The 19,722-nt window shown below is 49.1% G+C and overlaps 1 protein-coding gene and 1 non-coding gene across 2 annotated transcripts in view; both read left to right on the top strand.

Moving 5' to 3' along the window:
* The window catches only part of TOGARAM2 (TOG array regulator of axonemal microtubules 2), a 33,528-nt gene that overhangs the window by 2,509 nt on the left and 11,297 nt on the right, over positions 1-19,722 (top strand). Inside the window, exons 3-13 of the mRNA XM_029071463.2 lie at positions 2,163-2,432; positions 4,390-4,577; positions 8,040-8,218; positions 10,172-10,218; positions 11,025-11,191; positions 13,332-13,497; positions 13,929-14,102; positions 15,747-15,891; positions 16,353-16,458; positions 17,784-18,019; positions 19,465-19,623. Coding sequence (XP_028927296.1) covers positions 2,163-2,432; positions 4,390-4,577; positions 8,040-8,218; positions 10,172-10,218; positions 11,025-11,191; positions 13,332-13,497; positions 13,929-14,102; positions 15,747-15,891; positions 16,353-16,458; positions 17,784-18,019; positions 19,465-19,623 — 1,837 coding nt within the window. The remainder of the gene's footprint in view (positions 1-2,162; positions 2,433-4,389; positions 4,578-8,039; positions 8,219-10,171; positions 10,219-11,024; positions 11,192-13,331; positions 13,498-13,928; positions 14,103-15,746; positions 15,892-16,352; positions 16,459-17,783; positions 18,020-19,464; positions 19,624-19,722) is intronic.
* LOC114814473 lies at positions 3,838-3,973 on the top strand. The gene has a single exon (XR_003762266.1). It is a non-coding gene; the product is annotated as a small nucleolar RNA SNORA7 (small nucleolar RNA).

Here is a 19,722-nt window from a genome sequence, read left to right as displayed (position 1 = left end):
GAGGTGGGCTCGGGTTGGGAGGAGGATAACTGTAACTAAGACCATAAAGAAACTGTGGCTTAGTGGATAGAGCAGGGAATCTGGGAGTCAGAAAGACTTGGGTTCCAGTCTTACCTCTGCTGTGCGACCTTGGGCAGGTCATTGACTTCTCTGAGCCTCAGTTATCAGTAAAATGGGGATTAAGACTGTGAGCCCCACGTGGGACAGGGACCATGTCCAACCTGAAAATCTTGTATGTATCTACTCCAGTGCTTAGTATAGTGCCTGGCACCTAGTAAGTGCTTAACAAACACCATTGGAAAAAAAAAAAGCAGCTTCCTAGAAGAAGACTGTTCCCCAAACCCATGTTTTTAGGCCGAGTGGAGGTGTGTGCTTCCCAACAACATGGGGGCCCCCAACAAGCCCCGTGGGACTGAGTGGCGGGATGGAGAATCACCCAAGGAGTAGCTCGGTCCCCTAACAGATGGCAAACTCACTCAAGTGAGAACTGGGAGGACCCATGAAGAATGGCAGGTCAGGCACAAACAGGAAGTGATATGAGCCACGGAGGTGATTGAAGAGGCTTGGCAGGGCAGGTCGAAGCTAATTAAGGGAGTTTTCAAAGGCAGCGGAAGCAGGAAGTCAGTTGGGAATCAGTGGAGCCGCTTGATCGTGAGAGAAATAGGTGCCCTCAGAGGTGAAAACAAGTTAACCGAGCAATTCTTTAGTCAGGGTGGGTATTAACGGCTTAATGTGTACAGAGCACTGGGCTCAGTGCTGGGGCAGGCATGGTGAGCACTTCTATAGAGTGGGGGTGCGCTTCTGCAGAGCCTTGGATCTGGAACACTCCCACATACTCTCACACTAGCCAACCCACACCTCCACTGGCACCGTGTATGGCTGCAAAACCGTTTCTTCCAACCCCGCTGTACAAAACTGGTGTGTCCTGGGGGAAAAGCGTTCCCTAATTGCCTCAAAATTCAAAACTCAAAATTCAGTCACTTGTAGAAGAACTGACTGGACTGCGTCATCCGTGTACTCATGCATTTACACACATGCACATATACACATGTTCTCATACACACAGAGATCATAAGAAACAGAAAAAGGACTCATGAAGCAATAATAAATCACAAAGCAGTATTCCTGGAGGAAGTTGGTTGAGAAATTCCCAAGCCCCGTTGTTTCTCTTGTAGCAGGGAATGAACCAAGCAGGGCGCCCTCAGCTCTGACCCAGCTTCCCGGGACATCATGAAGTAGTCTCAGAATCCTAATGCATTTTTTATGAGAAGCAGCATGGCCTAGTGAGAATAGAGTACAGTCCCGGAAGTCAGAAGGACCTGGGTTCTAATCTCGGCTCCACCACTTGTCTGCTGTGTGACCTTAATCAAGTCATTTCGTTTCTCTGTGCCTGTTACTCCATCTGTAAAATGGGGATTTTTTAGACTGTGAGCACTATGTGGGATTTAAGCTGTGTCCAATCTAACTTGTATCTACCCCAGTGCTTAGTACAGTGTCTGGTACATAGTAAGTGCTTAACAAACACCATTTTTTTTTAAAAAAGGAGGGGTGTAGACCTCAAAAGTTTCAAGTGGGTCTTGAATAAATTTGAAGGTCCATAATCGGTTTCCAGAGAGGGAGAGAATGCAGAAGGGAAAAAGTTAAGGTTATTACAAGGCTTAAGAACAGTTTAAATAAATTCATGGGTCTTGGGTCCATGATGGATCATTAGAGGAAAAACAGGAATGTTAGATGGTCCATTCCTAATGGATACAGTAGAAAAGTGGCCGACCTGGGATTAGACTTTCTTGACCGTAAGCTTGTTGTTTGCAGGGAATATGTCCACTAACTCCATTATATTGTGCTTTCCCATTAAGTGCTCAAATATCATTGATGACAATGATGCCACGGAAGACAACCACCACTTAATTCCTTTTAACAGCTTTTTGTCACTATCTGGGACTCCTGGCTTTAGTATGTTTTTATGCAAGAATATTGGCTTCCCTCCTAAGGACACTTTAGGGGAGTAGTTGACTGCCACGAACGGGTAGCCTTGTTCACTGGCTCTGTCGGCGAGTGGCTGGGTTTTAAAGCTGAGTCTGGGTGGGTAGCATCCCCAAGACATCCACTACTAGTGTTGTACAGAGCAAGTTACTGTTTGCTCCCCATCTGTCTGTGTCCAGCCTCCCTTCAGACTCTGTTGGAAGTCCAGATGAAGAAGCAGCAGCCGTATTTGTGGGGTGAGGATGGAGACCCAGATGGCCTCAAACCCGGTGCCCTCTGGCCGGGCTGGCAGGGCTGCGGTGGGCCTCAGAAGGACCTGGGGGATGTCTCCCAGCTGCAACCCACCGCCCAGGAATTGGAGGCCAGCAGTGCTGCTATGGAAACCATCCAGATCAAAGACAAACTGAAGAAGAGGAAACTCTCTGAAGGGCTTTCTGGGGCTCCTCGAGGTGAGTCCAACTTCTCTGCCCTTAGAGGTGAAATGCCTTTGGGAGTCCCATTAGGGTTTGGGTTGGCCAAAGGGGGTGCCGGAACTCGACTGGGGCCAGGCTAGATTAAAACCCCTCTACACTGTCAGCTCTTTGTGGGCAGAGAATGTGTCTACTAACTCCGTTATACTGTACTTTCCAAAGTGCTTAGTACAGTGCTCTGCACACAATAAGCTCTCAATAGATACCACTGGCTGATTGATCAGTTCCCACTCAGGGGAGGATTGGGCTGAGTTTGCAGGGATGGGCCCTGCAGCTTGAACCCACCGCAAACTCCTTCAATCAATCAGTGGTATTTATTGGGAGCTTCCTATGTGCAGAGCATAGTAATGTGACCTAATGGATGGAGCACAGACCTAGGAGTTAGGACCTGGGCTCTAATGCCGGCTCTGCCACTCGTCTGCTGCCTGACCTTGGGCAAGACACTTCTCTTCTCTGGGCTTCAGTTACCTCATCTGTAAAATGGGGATTGAGACTGTGAGCCCCATATGGGACAGGGACTGTATCCAACCCAATTTGCTTGTATCCACGCCAGTGCTTAGTACAGTGCCTGGCACATAGTAAAAGCTTAACAAATACCACAGTTATTCTTTTTCTTTTTTTTTCTGCTTCTTCTTATTGTGCATTTGGGAGAGTACAATATAACAGAGCTGTTAGACACATTCCTTGCCATAATGAGCTTAATAGTAATAAGGATGGTATTTGTAAAATTCTTATTATGTGCCAAGCTCCACAGCACTTCCTCTTTGCTTTTGTCCTATCAGCTTCTCTTGTTCTCCTGTTGTTATCCTCCTGCATCCAGAGAATGGTGGATAATTCAATGAGGGGCTGAGTCTCGGGTGAGGGAAGGACTCTCAGAAAACTTTCATTCCATCATATTTATTGAGTGCTTACTATGTGCAAAGCACTGTATTAAGCACTTAAAAATCCGGAAGGACTCAGGAAGCTCAGCCCCTGTGTATCGGGGATCTCTCAGTTGGCAGCCAGTAACCTTCTCAGCTAGTTTAGATCAGGTCTCCCCTCCAGCTGTCACTGCTGCTGCCTTTTCCACCTCTCCAGTGAGGAAGGATGGCTTTCGTCCTGCTACTTCCTGGATGGAGAAATGAGAACATTGAGGTTCAAGGTAGGGGTCCTTTTGCTCAGGGTGACCCCAGTAGGCAACCCTCAAATGATAATCAGAAACTTAGTCATAGGAGCAATATTGTTGTTATCAACATCAATAATAATCATGGATTTTAAGTTCTACCCATCAAGGGCTATATTAAGCACTGGGGTAGTTACAAGATAATCAGGTTGGACACAGTGAGCTTACAGTCTTGGGGGACAGACATTAATGCAAATAATTTATAATAAATAATTTATAGATGTCCTCTCAGGATCACACCTGGAGAGTTTTCAGTACTCTACCAGTCTCGTCTGAGAGGGAGAGTCAAGCAGAGGCCTACCCATTCCATTCCTAGCTTGGGCAGTGGCTAGCAAGTGGAAGGCAATCTGCTACAAGTCAAAACTCACCCATGCTGGGCAGCAGCGGCGTGGGAGAGGGTCAAGGGCGGAGACTTAAGTTTACTGCTTGGAAGAAGGCAATGGTACACTACTTCCATATTTTTACCAAGAAAACTATGGATACACTACCAGAACGATTGCAGATGGAGGTGGGGCGTTCTGGGAGAGATGTGTCCATGGAGCCGCTATGGGTCGGAAATGATTCGACAGCATAAGATGAGACAAACTGAGAAACCATGTAGTTTAAGGGACTCACTCCTCCTGGATGGTGGCACTGAGACCAGAGGCCTGCCTCCCGCAGAATCTACCAGGCGGTGCTGGGTGAAAAAGCTTTTTAAATGAGATGGTGCCTCTCCTTGAACTCTGACTCGTTCTCTCCCTTCTTCTGATGCCTTGGGTGTGCCTGATCCCGAAGGAGGAGCTAGGGGAGATAACCCGAAGGCTGCCCTTCCTCTTGCAGCCTCCCTGAGGCTCCTGCCAGCACCCATGCCTCCCATCCTGAGCATCCCCACCACCCCAGAGGCCCAGGGGTCACTGCAGAATGGCCCAGATCCTCAGGGATCCAACAGGGACCACCTGAAGCCAACCCTGGCCACCCAAAAGGTAAGCTGGGAACAGGAAACCAAACTTCTTCTCACACTTCTTTTACGATCTACCCCTTCCAAACATGTTTTGCTCATTACTTAACCTTGTGGCTATGATTTCTACTAACAATCCCTGTGACCATTTTTGACTATCAGTCTCTCTCGCTTCTCTCTTCTCTCCTCTCTCTGTCTTTCTCTTTGTCTTTGTCTCTTTTCCTCTCTCTTGTTGCTCCTCTCTCTGTCTCTTTGCCTTTGTGTCTCTCTGCCTCTCTTTCTGCCTCTCTCTCCAACTCTATGCCTCTCCCTCCATCTCTATGCCTCTCTCTCCGCCTCTATGCCTCTTTCTCCATCTCTTGCCTCTCTCTGTCTCTTTTCCTCTCTCCGTCTCTTTTCCTCTCTCTCTGTCTCTTTGCCTCTCTCCCTTCTCTTCCAGGAACTCTCTGAAAGAAAGGTCACATCAACCAAGGTGAACCTAAAGGGTAATATTTCTCATCTCCAGTTGCTATGGGGATGAGGCAAGAGTTGAAAAGGGTTGTCAGTCATGTTTATTGAGTTCTTACTATGTGCAGAGCACTGTACTAAGCGCTTGGAAAAGTACAATATAAAAAAGTTGGTAGACATGTTTCCTGCCCACAAGGAGCTTACAGTTTAAAAGGAGGGGCAGACATTAAAAGAGTTTATAGATATATACATAACTGTCTGTGGGCTTGAGGTTGGAATGAATAAAGGGTAGAAATCCAAATGCAAGGGTGATCCAGAAGGGAGAGGGAGTAGGGAAAATCAGGTCTTAGGAAAGACCTCTTGGAGGAGATGTGATTTTATTGAGGCTTTGAAGGTGGGGAGAGTGATGGTCTGTCATATGTATGTCCAGAGGCAGGACATGAATAAGGGGTTGATGGTGAGATAGATGAGATCGAGATTGCGATTAGATTGGTGTTAGAGGAGAAAAGTGAAAGTGATGGGTTGTAGTAGGAAATCAGCGAGGTAAAATAGGAGCAGGCAAGATGATTGAGTGCTTTGAAGTCAAAACATTTCTCTCATGTTAAAAGGGTTTGAATCTTTCAGTTGAATTCCCTATTAGACTGGCATCCCTGGTAGTGTTCAAGGTAGTTCATTTAAGAGTCCTCTCACGAAAAAGAAATATTCCTGAAAAAAATGACACATTTGCCTTGATTTATTCCCATCTGTAGCCTTGAACTCAGTCTTGAACTCCTCATTTTCAGCTTTGATCACTGAGTGGAACTGCCAAGAATTGCCTCTGATTGAGATAGGAAATGGTTTTTGTTCCACAAGTTGCCTTGCTGAGCTTTCTGAAGTTCAGGAAGCATTTATTTGAATAAAATTTCTCATGATAGAAACCAACCACAACTTCCTGGTTTGACTTTCTAGAGAGGGGCTGGGTGCTTCTGTAGCTAAAAGAGCACTGTTGGTAAAGTCTAGAAGCGACCGCTGAGTAAGATGTAGAGAAGGGCAATGTGTCAAAGCAGAAAAGCAGTCTTCTACCTCTCAGAAGGGCTGGTTGCACTGGCCAGTAACTCTGGGTTTCTCCTTGGCATTCTCAGACTAGAAGCCCATAAGAAACCAGGGGAGAGCCCTCAAGTCACCAAATCCCTAGCCTCCCTCTAATAGACTGTAGCCTCTCGGCTGTAAGCTCCTCCTCTAGATTGTGAGCTCCTTAAGGGCAAGAAACTGTCTACCAACTCTGTTATAGCATACTCTTCCAAGTGCTCAGATCAGCGCTCTGCACACAGTTAGCATTCAATAAATGCCATTGATGGATTAATAATAATTTTATTTTTTATAGATATGCTATAATCAGGGCAGACACGGGCCCTGTTGGACCTGGAGCTCACAGTCTAACAATCAGAGGGGGAGATGAATGAAATGTGAGATTCCTAGGACAGCTGGAGTGATGAGTGAACCCTCTCTAGTTTCCCGCTCATTACGGGCAGGAAATATGTCCACTGATTCTGTTGCGTCGTACTCTCTTCAGGACTTAGTACAGTGCTCTGCACACAGCACTCAGTAAATATTTTGACTCGGTTGTTTGGAGGCTTCTCTGGCTGAGTGAGGCCCAGAGGCTGGTTTAGCGCCTTTCTGATTTGGGAGGGGGCCTGGCTCTCTCGCTGGAGAGAGAGTCCCCGTGTCAGTCAGTCATCAATCATATTTATGGAGTGCTTACTGTGCAGAGCAATGTACTAAGCAGTTGGGAGAGTACAATGGAACAGACACATTCCCTGCCCACAATGAACTTGCCATCTAGAGGGGGAGATAGACATTAACATAAATAAATTTCAGTTATGTACCTAAGTGCTGTGGGGCTGGGGTGGGGGGGGGGTGTATGAATAAAAAAAGGAACTCAGGATGAAGGAAACTGAAGAAAAGGAAAAGAGGGCTTAGTCAGGGAAGGCCTCTTGGAGGAGGTGTGCCTTCAATAAGGTTTTGAAGTACAGGAGAGTAATTGTCAAATATGAGGAGGGAGGGCATTCCAGGCCAGAGGCGGGATGTGGGCGAGAGGTCGGTGGTGAGATGGCTGAGATGGAGGTACAGTGAGAAGGTTAGCATGAGAAGGGCCAAGTGTGTGGGCTGGGTTGTAGTAGGAGAGTAGAGAGGTGAGGTAGGAGGTGGCAAGGTGATTGACTGCTTTAAAGTCAATGGTGAGGATTTTCTTTTCGATGATAAGTGATCGGATTAATGTGGTAGCAGTTTGGATGGAGAGGAAAGGATGAATTTTAGTGATTCATGGGAGACATGGAGTGTCTTTCTGCTCTGGTATTTTCTAAAGGCGCCTTGGCCCCGCTGCCACAGTCTGTCCCCATTCAGCTGCTGCAGGTCCTGGGACGGGGAGTCGAAGGCCCGGGCTCCATTTCAGAATTCCCTAAGTGGAAGAGTGGTAGGCTCATAGAGGCTTTGCAATTCCATATTTGAAGAGCTCCAATTACACTTCAAGAGGCAGCGTGGTGTAGTGCACAGTGCCCGGAACTGGATTCAGGAGATCCATGATAATAATAATGTTGGTATTTGTTAAGCGCTTACTATGTGCCGAGCACTGTTCTAAGGGCTGGGGTAGACACAAGGGAATCAGGTTGTCCCACATGGGGCTCACAGTCTTAATCCCCATTTTACAGACGAGGTAACTGAGGCACCGAGAAGTGAAGTGACTTGCCCAAAGTCACACAGCTGACAAGTGGCAGAGCCGGGGTTTGAACCCATGACCTCTGACTCCAAAGCCTGTGCTCTAATCCTGGCTCTGCCATATGCCTGCTGGGGGACCTTGGGCAAGTCACTCGACTTTTTGGGGGCTCAGTTTCCTCATCTGTTAAATGGAGTTAAAATTCTTGCTCTCCCGCCCTTTTCGACTGTGAAGTCCCTTGTGGGATGGGCATGACCTCTGATCGTGTATCTATATGTGCTTTAGCACAGTGCTTGGTACTTAGTAAGCGTTTAATAAATTCTTTCATTAACTGAGCACTGATTCCAGGCACAGAGCTCTCTTCAGTTCCTGCAATGCAATGACGAGAAGATAAGGAAGTCCCTAGGTGGTGCTCCGATCCCTCCCATCCCCAAGGCCGGGAGGTCTCCCAGGAATGACGCCAACGCCTCCGTTCCGGTCCCCCTGCCCAGTCTCCTGCTGCCAGGTCAGGGGAGCCCACCAGTAAGGTAAACCATTGCTTCAGGTGGGAACTGACTCTTGTCTCCTTAACCTTTAACATTCTCTGAGGGGATGATGTCCACAGCCAGGTCTTCTTCCATGGTGGGAGCAAAGGAGGATGAGAATCAAGTACCTGGTCTCACAAGATCGTGGGGTGGTTAATGTTGAGAGCATGAGCCCTGGCACTTCCGCTTGGTGGCGTCAGGATTTTTACTGTTCCCTGTAATCTCTGCCCTCCTTCAGCACTCTTCTGCCATGAATCCACCTCCCCTCCACCCATCACACTTTTTCTGGGTTTTTTATTTGCCCAGAGGGGCAACAGGTTTTCTGTTTGGAGAGTGGAAGTGTTGGGCAATCGTCAAGTGCCAGATGTGCATTCATGGCAGAGTTGGTTCAGAGGCATTCACCATAAATCCAGACTTTTCTCTGTGAGCACGACTGGCTTGTGTAGGAGGTCACAGCTACTGGGATGAGGCGGGAGTGGAGAGTATGATGTCTTTTCACCAACTTTCTTTACGTCCGCCTAGTTGAGGACACCCCAGAGAACCTGGGAGCTGGTGTTGAGCTGCTTCTCCTCTTCCTCTTCCCCAGGAAGCCAGTCCTAAAGGGAAAGCTGTAGGAAGAGGGCGGGTCTGAGTGTAATGGGCCACGAAGCAGATCAATGGCTTAGAAATCTATTTTCAAAGCAATAATGTTGGTATTTGTTAAGCACTTACTATGTGCCGAACACTGTTCTAAGCGCTGGGGTAGACATAGGGGAATCAGGTTGTCCCACGTGGGGCTCACAGTCTTAATCCTCATTTTACAGATGAGGGAACTGAGGCACCGAGAAGTTAAGTGACTTGCCCACAGTCACACAGCCGACAAGTGGCAGAGCTGGGATTCGAACTCATGAGCCCTGACTCCAAAGCCCGTGCTCTTTCCACTGAGCCACGCTGCTTCTCTAATGTACTAAGCAGTCATTCATTCATTCATTCATTCAATAGTATTTATTGAGCGCTTACTATGTGCAGAGCACTGTACTAAGCGCTTGAAATGGACAAGTCGGCAACAGATAGAGACAGTCCCTGCCCTTTGACGAGCTTACAGTCTAATCGGGGGAGACAGGCGACGGTCCAGAGTCATGTTCCAACCTACGTTTTGGAGAACATGCAGGCAGCCAGACCTGAGCCGGGGAATAGCCACCAAGTGATTCACAAGCAGGCAATGAAACAAACAACATCAATTAAGCCAGCATCTGCTTCAGGAAGGATCCAGCGGGGCCTAGTGGAAAGAGCACAGGCCTGGGAGTCAGGAGATCTGGGTTCTAATCCTGACTCTGGCACTTGCCCGCTGTGTGGCCTTGGACAAGTCACTTAGCTTCTCTGTACCTGTTTCCTCTTTTGTAAAATGGGGATTCAGTAGCTGTTTTCTCTTTCCCTAAAACTATGAGCCCCTTTTGGGGTAGGTACTATTATCTAATCTGATTAAATCTACCTCAGCACTTGTGCACGGCATACAGTACGTGCTGATTAAGAAATACTTCTATTATTGTGTCTGTGTGATAGTGACCCCAGGCGAAGCTACAGCCTCGGTGCTCTGTAAAGCACAATGGGCGTGAGATCTGGCGCAGGAAACTTCACACACCTCTGAAGATTCATTTCACCAGTTATCTCTCCAGGGCAGACTTCCTGACAAATGTCCAAACACAGTCACTAATAGCGAAGCCCTGAAGCATGATTAACCTATCGGCATCAACACAGCTGGTTTTGCTGCCCTATTCATAATATCAATTATGGGAAGCAGTGTGGCCTATATGGATAAAGCATTTCCCTGCGAGTCAGAAGGACCTGGGTTTTAGTCTCTGCTAAACTACACCCCTGCGCTGAGTTGCATCACCTCCCCATGCTCCCCACCCCCTGCTGGGTCTCCCCTCTCCATCACTAATGCTGCTTTTATCCTTTTTTCCCTCCTCCTTTAAGATCAGTGCTGCAAAGAAGTCCCAGTGAGAAAGCCCTAACGTCTCTGGGTAAGTACCAACAGAGTCCATGGGTTTATCTGAGCCGGGCTGCCATTTTGTGACCTCACTGGCTAAACGCAGTGAGGTCACCTTATCTGCTCCTCTCATCTCATCCTTTTTAGTCAGGGTTGGAAATATGGTTTCTTCAACCTCTCCCAATCAAGCAATAGTATTTACTGAGTACTTACTGTGTGCAAAACACTGTACTAAGCATTTGAGGAAGTGCCATAGAGTTAATAGACATGATTCCTGTTCTCAAGGAGTTTCCAGTCTCCCTGTTTCAGTATCCAAAGCTCGTGGACACCGGCCTGGGAGTCACAGGACCTGGGTTCTAATATCTGTTCTGCCCCTTGTCTGCTGTATGACCTTGAGCAAATCACTTAACTTCTCTTTGCCTCAGCTACCTCATCTGCAAAATGAGATTAAAACTGTGAGCCCCATGTGGGAAAGGGACTATGTCCAACCTGATTAATTTGTAGTTACCCCAGTGCTTAGTACAGGGCCTGGCCCATAGGACATGCTTAACAAATACCATAAATAAAAAATGAAGAGAGAAGCAAGAGTTGAGACCCCTGCGGGACGTTAGCCTTAGATCATTCATTCATTCGTGCATTCATTCAATAGTATTTATTGAGCACTTACTAATGTGCAGAGCACTGTACTAATCGCTTGGAATGTACAATTCGGCAACAGATAGAGACAATCCCTGCCCAGTGACGGGCTTTGAGGTGGAAGGCGAAGTCCTCGGGTTGGTGATGGCTGGAGGTGGTTGTGTGGGCTGTCCTAAACCACCTCCCGTGTGATTGACTCCTCAGAAGCTCGGACCCTGGGTCCTCCGGTCAGAAAGGAGCTAACTCGTGGGGCAAAGCCTGCTGGATCCGAGACCCCATCTCTGTGGCAAACCCTCTCCTTCAGCCAAGCTACGGTTGCCAAGTGGCCACTAACCCAGACAGAAGAGGACCAGAAAGAGAGTCATGGCAAGGTATCAGCTAAGGCAGCAGGAAGGGTCAAAGGGCACTGTGAGGGGAATTGGCATCAGAATCATGGTACAGTAGGGGAGAAAACAACAACTGATCTAGGGCTGCAGCAGGAGGAAGATGGTCCCTAGAAGCTGCAAGAGAACAACCCTCCCAAATGGCTTGACAATGGGGAAAACCACTCGATCAGTTTAATCACTGGCATTTACTGAGTACTTACCGCATGCAGAGCATTGTACTAAGCACTTGAGAAAGTACAATAGAGGAAGCAGATATGATCCTTGTGCTCAAGGAGCGATCAATCTTGTGGGAAAGACAGACACTAAAAGAAATTACAGGTAGGAAGAGGCACCCAATATAAGGATATGGACATGAGTGCTATTGTAGGGGGTGGGTATCTAAAGTGCTTAGTGAGTGAGGATACAAATGGTTGGGTGATTCAGAGGGAGAGAAATGGCGGGGAGATAGAATAGTCAGGGAAGGCTTCCCAGAGGACATGGGGCTTTTTTTGTTCACAGGCCTTTGAACAGTGGACTGTGGTAGAATCTTTTTAGGATTTTCACTACAGTTGTAGCCTTTGGGGTGTATTTGGACGGGGTGGGGTGGAGAAGACAAAAGGGTAGCAGGGAGGAACCCAGAGAACTAAGGGAGAAAGGGGGGGGCAGAGTGAGGCTGAAGGGTCATCAGTCAGGTGTCCGATACTCAGAGCTCAATAATGGAGGCCCCAACATTCCACTGGGCAACAGGTGAGCCATTTTGATTCCAATCAGACTGGGAGCTGTCTGGCTTTGGGCTGGGGGGGTGGAACCACCCATCATAAAGTCCATGATTGTGCCTCCTCACCTTGCTGGTGTCTCTGACATGCCATGTGACTGTGAGTGGCTGCTTGTTCCTTTCGGGATCCCTGTTACTCTGGTCTCAATGAACTGTGTCTCTTTCATAGAAGCCCAGGATTCAGATCCCTCCTCTGTGGCTGCTACGCAGAAAACCTGTTCTGTCCCATTCTATAATTATGGATTTATTAAGTGCTTATGTACAAAGCACTGGGATAGATACAAGATAACTAGATGACACAGTCCTTGTCCCACATGGAGCTAATGGTCTAAGGGGTAGAGAGAACAAGTTTTTTTGTTCCCATTTTACATATGAGGAAACTGAGGCACAGAGCGCTAAAGTGACTTGTCCAAGATCGTGCAGTTGGAAAGTGGTCCAGATTGATTAGAATCTCTAGACTGTAAGCTCATCGTGAGTGGGGAATGTGTCTGTGAAATCTGTTGTGTTGTACTCTCCCAAGTGCTTAGTACATTGCTCGGCACACAGTAAGTGCTCAATAAATTGATGATGATGACAACCCAGGTCTCCTGATGCCCAGCCCTATGCTCTTTCCACTAAATCACAACTTGACATTCCCTCCTGCCCCATTCCTCCTCTCCCACTTCCTTCCTCTCCCCTCCTCACAACTACTCCTCCATTAGAAGGCAAGCTCCTCAAGGACTGGGTCTGTGTTTTGTTTCTCTGATTATTATACTCTCCCAAGCACCTAATCTACTGCCCCTCTAATTCTAGTGAACAAATTCTATGGCTACCACTCTGGAGGTCTCTGGGCTTAAAAATCCAGCAGGAACTCAGAACAGGTTCGATTCTGGAAAAATCTCATGCCTTTTTTATGGTGACATGGAGATGTGAACCAGAAAGGAACTGGTCTCCACCATCATCATCATCAAGGGTTTTTATTAAGCACTGACTGTGTGTAGGGCACTGTATTAAGCGCTTAGGAGGGTACAGTGTATCAGAGGTGGTAGATTCCATGCCCACAATGAGCTTGCAGTCAAGAGGGGAAGGTAGACATTAAGTAAGAGGAAGGTAGAAGGTAGGAGCTAGACTTTAAGCTGCTTGAGGGCAGGGATCCTGGCTACCAACTGTATTGTACTCCAAGTGCCTAATCCAGTGCTCTTCACACAGTAAGTGCTCAAGAAATGTAGTCACGATAATATTAAGCACTTTCTGGGTATAGAACACTGTACTAAATGCTAGGATTGCTTGATTAAAAAAAAATCCTATTAAAGCCATGAGAGACCCATCATGTCGCTTATGCTTCAACTTCCTTCTGGAGATTCCCTACTAGTGTTTGCTGATCCATATCAGGTCCCCATCACCATCTCCAAGTCAGCTCAGGAGAAGATGCGCCTGAGGCAGAAGAAAGAGCTGGAACCGCTGGTGCGAGGATGGGAAGGAGATCCGGAGCAGGAGGGGTTCCGGGTGTTCCAGGACCAGCCGCAGAACCCGTCCCCAGGGAGAGTCAATCAGGGAGGTAAGAGATGGGTGAGAGTGACATTTGGGAAGAAGACCATGGAGGAGCCAGGGAGAAGGTGGCGGTTGGATCTAGGGGGTCATGGTGGAGTGAGGGGGACCTGGCATAAGGTCAGGGAGGGACCTAAGGAACTCCTGAGCAGCAGAGAGGTGAGAGTGTTTTCCCAGTGCAAGGCCCTGATCAATGACAATGTGAGCCATCCCCCCCCACCCTCCAAGCAAGAGTTCCCTCCCTTGCCCTCTTCACCGTCAGCATCCCCAGTGGGAGTGCATGGTCCTGTTTGTGGAGGAGAGAGACAATGGGGGCCGGGCAGCTCTGTTGGGGTGGTCGAGGCATCTACCGTGGCCCCTGGATCCTGGGCCCATCTTGCTGGGCCCCTGGTGTGAACCCAGTGTGGGTTCTTCTGCCTCCTCTTCTTGCTGCTGCTGCAGAACTCGCTCCTCTCCGGGGCAGTGGAGTCCTGCCCCGACCTGCCAGGCCGCGGAGCCCAGGTCAAACCAGCCCCAGCATCATCCTGAACAAGCAGGCCAGCAGGGCCGGCCGGGCCTCCCTGCCCAGCCTACCGGTCAGCAGCCGAGACTCCAGTCGGGGGCGCCACACCTCAGGTAGGGTTCAGAGGGTGGGGGCCGGGGGAGTGACGGGACAGCTGATGCCGAGCCAGTTAACAGAGGAAGGGTTCCCGTAGGTTTAAGCGAATAGTGCCAGGCACTATTCTAGGTGGTGGGGGAGATGGAAGTTAATCAGGTTGGATGCAGTCTATGTCCCATATGGAGCTCACAGTCTAAATCCCCATTTTACAGATGAGATGACCGAGACAAAGAGAAGTTAAGTGACTTGCCCAAGATCACAGAGCAGGCAAGTGGTGAATCTGAGATTAGAAACCAGGTCTTTCTGACTCCTGGGCCCTACTGCTTCACTATATGATTTGTTAAGCTCTTAATATGTGCCAGGCACTGTAGTAAGTGCTGGGGTAAGTACAGTAAATGCAGATCGGGCACAGTCCCTGTCCCACAAGAGGCTCACAATCCAAGTAAGAGAGAGAACAGGTATTAAACCCCCATCAAACAGTTGAGATAAACTAAGGAACAGAGAAGATAAGTGACTTGGCCAAGATCATACAGCAGACAAGTGGCAGAGCTGGGATTAGATCCCAGGTCCTCTGACTCCCAGACCCGTGCTCTATCGACTAGGCTATGCTGGTTGTCTTCTTTCCCTCCCAGCACTCAGACCAGGGCTGTGCCCTCAGTAGGTGCTTAGTGAACCACAAATGGTTGATGCCAGATGCACTGAGCCCCAGTTTGAAGTGGGCATGGATTGGGTATGAGGCCAGGGTCAGGAAGGCAACCCCTGTGTAAGGGGTGACTTGGGAAGAGAGCTGAGGTCAGGGACCTAAAAGAATGCATTCATTCATTCCATAGTATTTACTGAGTGCTTACTATGCGCAGAGCACTGTACTAAGCGCTTGGAATGTACAATTCGGCAACAGAGACAATCCCTGCCCATTGACAGGCTTGCAGTCTAATTGGCGGAGGCAGACAGACAAAAAGAAAACAACTTAATCACGATAAATAGAATCAAGGGGATGTACACCTCATTAACAAAATAATAAGGGTGGGGTGAAACCAGTCAGGAGATGGGAGCAGGCAGGAAGGGGCTAGTTTAGGAAGGGGAAATGTACAACCTAGGGGAAGCAGCAAGAGTTTGAAGAGAGTGGTAAGGGAAGGAGGGCGGAGGCAGGTGTATTTGGCTGGGCGAAAGGGAATAGGGTAGATGGGCTGAGCAGGAGGAAGCTGGGGTGCCAGAGAGTGTAGAGGAGAGTGGCCTAGTGGATAGAGCACAGGCCTGAGTCAGAAGGACCTCAATTCTGATCCTGGCTCTGCCACTTGTCTGCTGTGTGACCTTGGGCAAGTCACTTAACTTCTGAGCCTTTTACCTAACTGCAAAATGGGGATTAAGACTGTGAGCCCTATGTGGGACATGGATGTGTTCAACCTGATTAACCTACCCTAGTGCCTAATTAGTACATAGTAAGTGCTTAACAAATACCATTTAAAAAAAAATGCCAAGGCCATCTGCAGCTTTCTCTTTCCCTACATACTAAATGTGGAAAATGGCTGCTGTGGTCCTGCCTAGTTGGGTGCTGTGTTGCAGAGGAGAGGTTGAGTGGCATTTTGAGGGAAACATTTGACAAGGAAGGGCTGCCAGTGAGCCTGTCTCTTGTGTGACAGTTTTCCTTCTCCTTTGGGTAGCCAAGTCTCTGCCAGCAGCCCTCGTGACCAGTCCTCCAGAAGCAGCGGCAGTACCTGAAGAGGGCCTGGCTCAGGACCTCCGGCCTCTCTCCCACCCTGAGCTGGGGTTGATGGAGGCCCTCCAGTGGCTCAGTAACAGTGACTGGTGAGAGAACAACCTGTGGGTGCCCACCCCTCCTGCTGTCCACCTCACCCCCAAGGTCCTGTGACTCCCGCAGTTGGGGCTGCACAGGCCTCGCTCGGTGGACAGAACCTTGGGCATTTCTGAGTCCTGGACTCGTTTACAAGTCTGACCGTTTCCGGTTGGGCAAAGGAGCAGGACGGTACAAGAGGCTCCGTCAGGTTGGCGGGGTGGCCTCCTTGTAGAATTTAAGCTCTGAGGCATCAGATGACTTCAAGTAGATGGGTGCTGACGTTTCTTTTTGACAGGGTGAAAATGGGGAGAGTCTTGGAGGGGGAAGGGAGCAAGCTGAAGAAGCAGACTGCATTGGGGATCTTTTCAGACCTGCTTGGAATTTTGGGGTCCTATCAGGGGGCATGTGTGACTGTGTTCAGTGACTCTTCCCTCTGCCCCCCTGCCCCGCCTCCCTCGGAGCTCTTCCTCAGGCAGCTGAAAGAGAAGGGGCTGGTGAGTGTGCGGCGCCTGGCGGCTTGTCATCCCGACGTGCTCGAAGGGCGACTCCACGATGTTTGCTTAGCCGTGACACGGGAGGTGAGGACCTGGTCTCTGACGCGCAGCCGGAACAGGCGGCCGGCCAGCCAGTGGGCACTGCTGACGTGGCTGGCAGGCCCTAGGGCTTCGGGCAATGGAAAAATGCCCACTGTCAAGTGGAGTTGCGACTGCTGCTTTGTTTGAGTACTAGCTGGTCAAGCCCGAGCCCCTGATTGACATTAACTTGCAGCACGAATGGGGCAGTAGTAGCTGCCCTATTTCACATGTGGAGAGATTGAGGGGTGGCTTTTGATTCTTTAATTAGGCAGGAATACCGAGCAAGGGATGAGCTTCAATTGGGGAATTGTTTTCTTTCTGGAGCGCAGCTTGCCGATGTGAAGGGGTTGTGTGCAGAGGAGAACAAGGAAGGAGTTGGTCATGTGACCTGAGGCCTGCTCTCACTTCTTCTTCTGATCTGCTTTGTGCTTCTGAGAAAACCACACCCTTGGTTTCTTTTTTTTAATGGTATTTGTTTAGTGCTTCCTATGTGCCAGGCACTGTACTAAGCATTGGGGTAGATACAAGCTGAACATGCTGAAAACAGTCCCTGTCCTATATAGGGCTCACAGTCTTAATCCCCATTCTACAGATGTGATAACCGAGGCACAGGAAGTGAAGTGACTTGCCCAAGGTTACACAACAGACAAGTGGTGGAGCTGGGATTTGAATCCAGGTCCTGCTGACTCTTCTTCCCATTACATGCCAGGAGGACAAACAGGGCTCTGGCTGGGGGTTCGGCCTGGGGAACTCTGCTGTCCTGGAGCAAGCACTGGCCTCCAGTGACCCCTGAGGCTTTCCCTCCCCTCTTTTCACCAGTTTCTATTTGGAAGGTTTTATTTCCTCCCAGAAGTTGTGGGCTCTGGCTCCATTTTAATGAAAGGATTTTTTTTAATAGCATTTAAACTCTCTAGCTCACTCACTTTGCTCCTCCCGAACTGTAACTATACCTCACCTCACCGTCAACTTCTCCATCTCCAAACCTATACATTTACCTTTGCCCCTGCAGAGAATCAATCAATGGTATATATTAAGCATTTACTATGTACGGAGCACTGTACTAAGCACTTGGGGAGAGTATGATTCAACAGAATTAGCAGACACATTCCCTGCCCGTAATGAGCTTTCCATCTAGAGGGGAGTGCTGGTTTTGGTCACATGACTGAACCATGCGATGGCCAAGTCTGGCAATTATGACTCCAACCGGTCAGACACTTATCTCTGTACTACAAATGAGGGCTTCCATGAGTTGCTATCCTGGGTGGATTCTGGAGGCCAGAGCCCTTGTTCTCCTCACTGCACCATTCCGCCTGCTCTGTCTCCTCTAGGTCTCCAACCTCCGCTCCAAAGTATCACGCTTGGCCATCAGCACACTGGGCCACCTGTTCCAGACCATGAAGAAGCATATGGACCAGGAGGCGGAGGAAATTGCCCGCTGCCTGCTCCAGAAGGCGGGGGACACCAGCGAGTTCATACAACGAGCTGCAGACCGGTCTCTGAGAGCCATGGTGGAGAGTGTGACCCCAGCCCGCTCCCTGTTGGCCCTCACTGCAGGGGGTGCCTAGTATGGAGGGGGCTGTCCTCGGTGGGGGGTGGGATCAGGGAGGGGGTGGTAGAAAGTCAGGAATAGGGAAATAAAGCAGGACAGTGGGGAGGGATCAGGAGGAAGTAGGGCTAAGACTGAGGTGGAGCATGAGGAAAGTTCAAAGTAGGAGAAAAGAAAGGAGGAAGAAGTGGGACAGAGTGGGACGAGAAGAGGGTTTGGAGAATGGTGGGTTCGGAGGAAAAAGAGTCCTTGGAGGATGGAGTGTTGGTCGAGGAAGGAGGAAGTCCGTTGAACTATTTGGGATCATCATTAGCCAAAGTGAAACCTCCAAAATGGGTTATACGAATGGCCACCTCAGATATGGAGTCAGGGTGGGTGAGTTGGCACTCCACACCCAGGTAAGACCACTCCCCAAGCAGCCTGAGTTCTAATCCCGCCTCTGCCACCTGCCTGCTGGGTGACCTCAGGTAGGTCACATAACTTCTCTGTGCCTCAATTCCCTCACCCATAATACCTGGTCTCTCTCATCGGTGTGAGTCCAATACGAGAGAGGGACAGTGTCTGACCTGATTATTTTGTATCTTTATACAGTACTTGTCACATAGTAAGCATTTAGAGACTATTGTTGTTATTATTATCATCATTATCATTATTATTGAGAACACCTAGAGACTGAAGAGATTTTTCAGATTTTTTTTACCTTCCCTGGAGTCCTTCTCCACCTTTCCCAAATGACCAAGTTTCTTTTGAAATGTGGATCAACAAACAGTGAAATTAAGCATGTTTTCAGATATCAGCTCACTTGGTTTCTTATTCTCCTGGGGTTTATTCCACCCCTTGCTGACCCTCCCCTCAAGTAGTTTCTTTGGTTCATTCATTGTTTGTCCTTGTCAGTATTGCCTTTGGGGAGACGTTGGGAGCAGTAGGTCAAGACCAGAGCACCTGTGCCTTCCCCACCCCCACCCTGTTTCTCCCCAGCCCTGGCTGTGGAAGATGAGGGACTGGTATGGTCAGAGGCTTGTCTGGGAAGAAAATGTGTGCCCATTAGTGGCAGACAGGGTGGAGAGACGTGGCACTTATCAAAATCAGTGGTAGTTATTGAGCACTTACTGTGTGTAGAACACTGTACTGAGTGTTTGGGAGAGTACAATCTCCTCAGTTTCCTGGGGCGTCTCTGAGACGGGCATGGGGAAGACAAGGCGACCTATCCCAAAGCCAGGCAGGGACGTGGGGTGGTTTGTAGGCCTACATGCTCCTCAGCCAGCCTCAGGCCCGGGATGGAGACACCTGGAGCAGGACCAGAAGAGTGTTGATTGGTGGGATGAGCTGTGGGAGGAGTTTGACCAAACTTGCCATCATGTATTTAATAATCCTCCTGTGCCTCCTTCCTGTCCCATTCCTCTCTTCCCTTTCTCTTCACTCTCTGTATCCTGCCCCATTGCCCCCGATGCCTTCCCTCCCAGTCACCGCAACCCCTCGGTCCGGAAGGTCACTGCCGAGCACTTGACAGCAGTCGTGGAGCAGATGGGAGCCGAGAAACTCTTGTCGAGCCCCAGGGACAACACGGACGCGTTGATTCGCATCCTCGTCAAGCTGGCCCAGGACTCAAATCAAGACACGAGGTGAAGCTGGCCGGGGAGTGACCATGGGCAATCCCCTTCACCCCACCCTGGAGTTGGAACCAGGAAACCAATCTATCAAACAGTTGTATTTATTGAGCG

Source organism: Ornithorhynchus anatinus, chromosome 9 (assembly GCF_004115215.2).
Source record: "Ornithorhynchus anatinus isolate Pmale09 chromosome 9, mOrnAna1.pri.v4, whole genome shotgun sequence".
NCBI lineage: Eukaryota > Metazoa > Chordata > Mammalia > Monotremata > Ornithorhynchidae > Ornithorhynchus > Ornithorhynchus anatinus.
The sequence above is the reverse complement of the archived record's forward strand: the minus strand, read 5'-3'. Positions and strand labels throughout refer to the sequence as shown.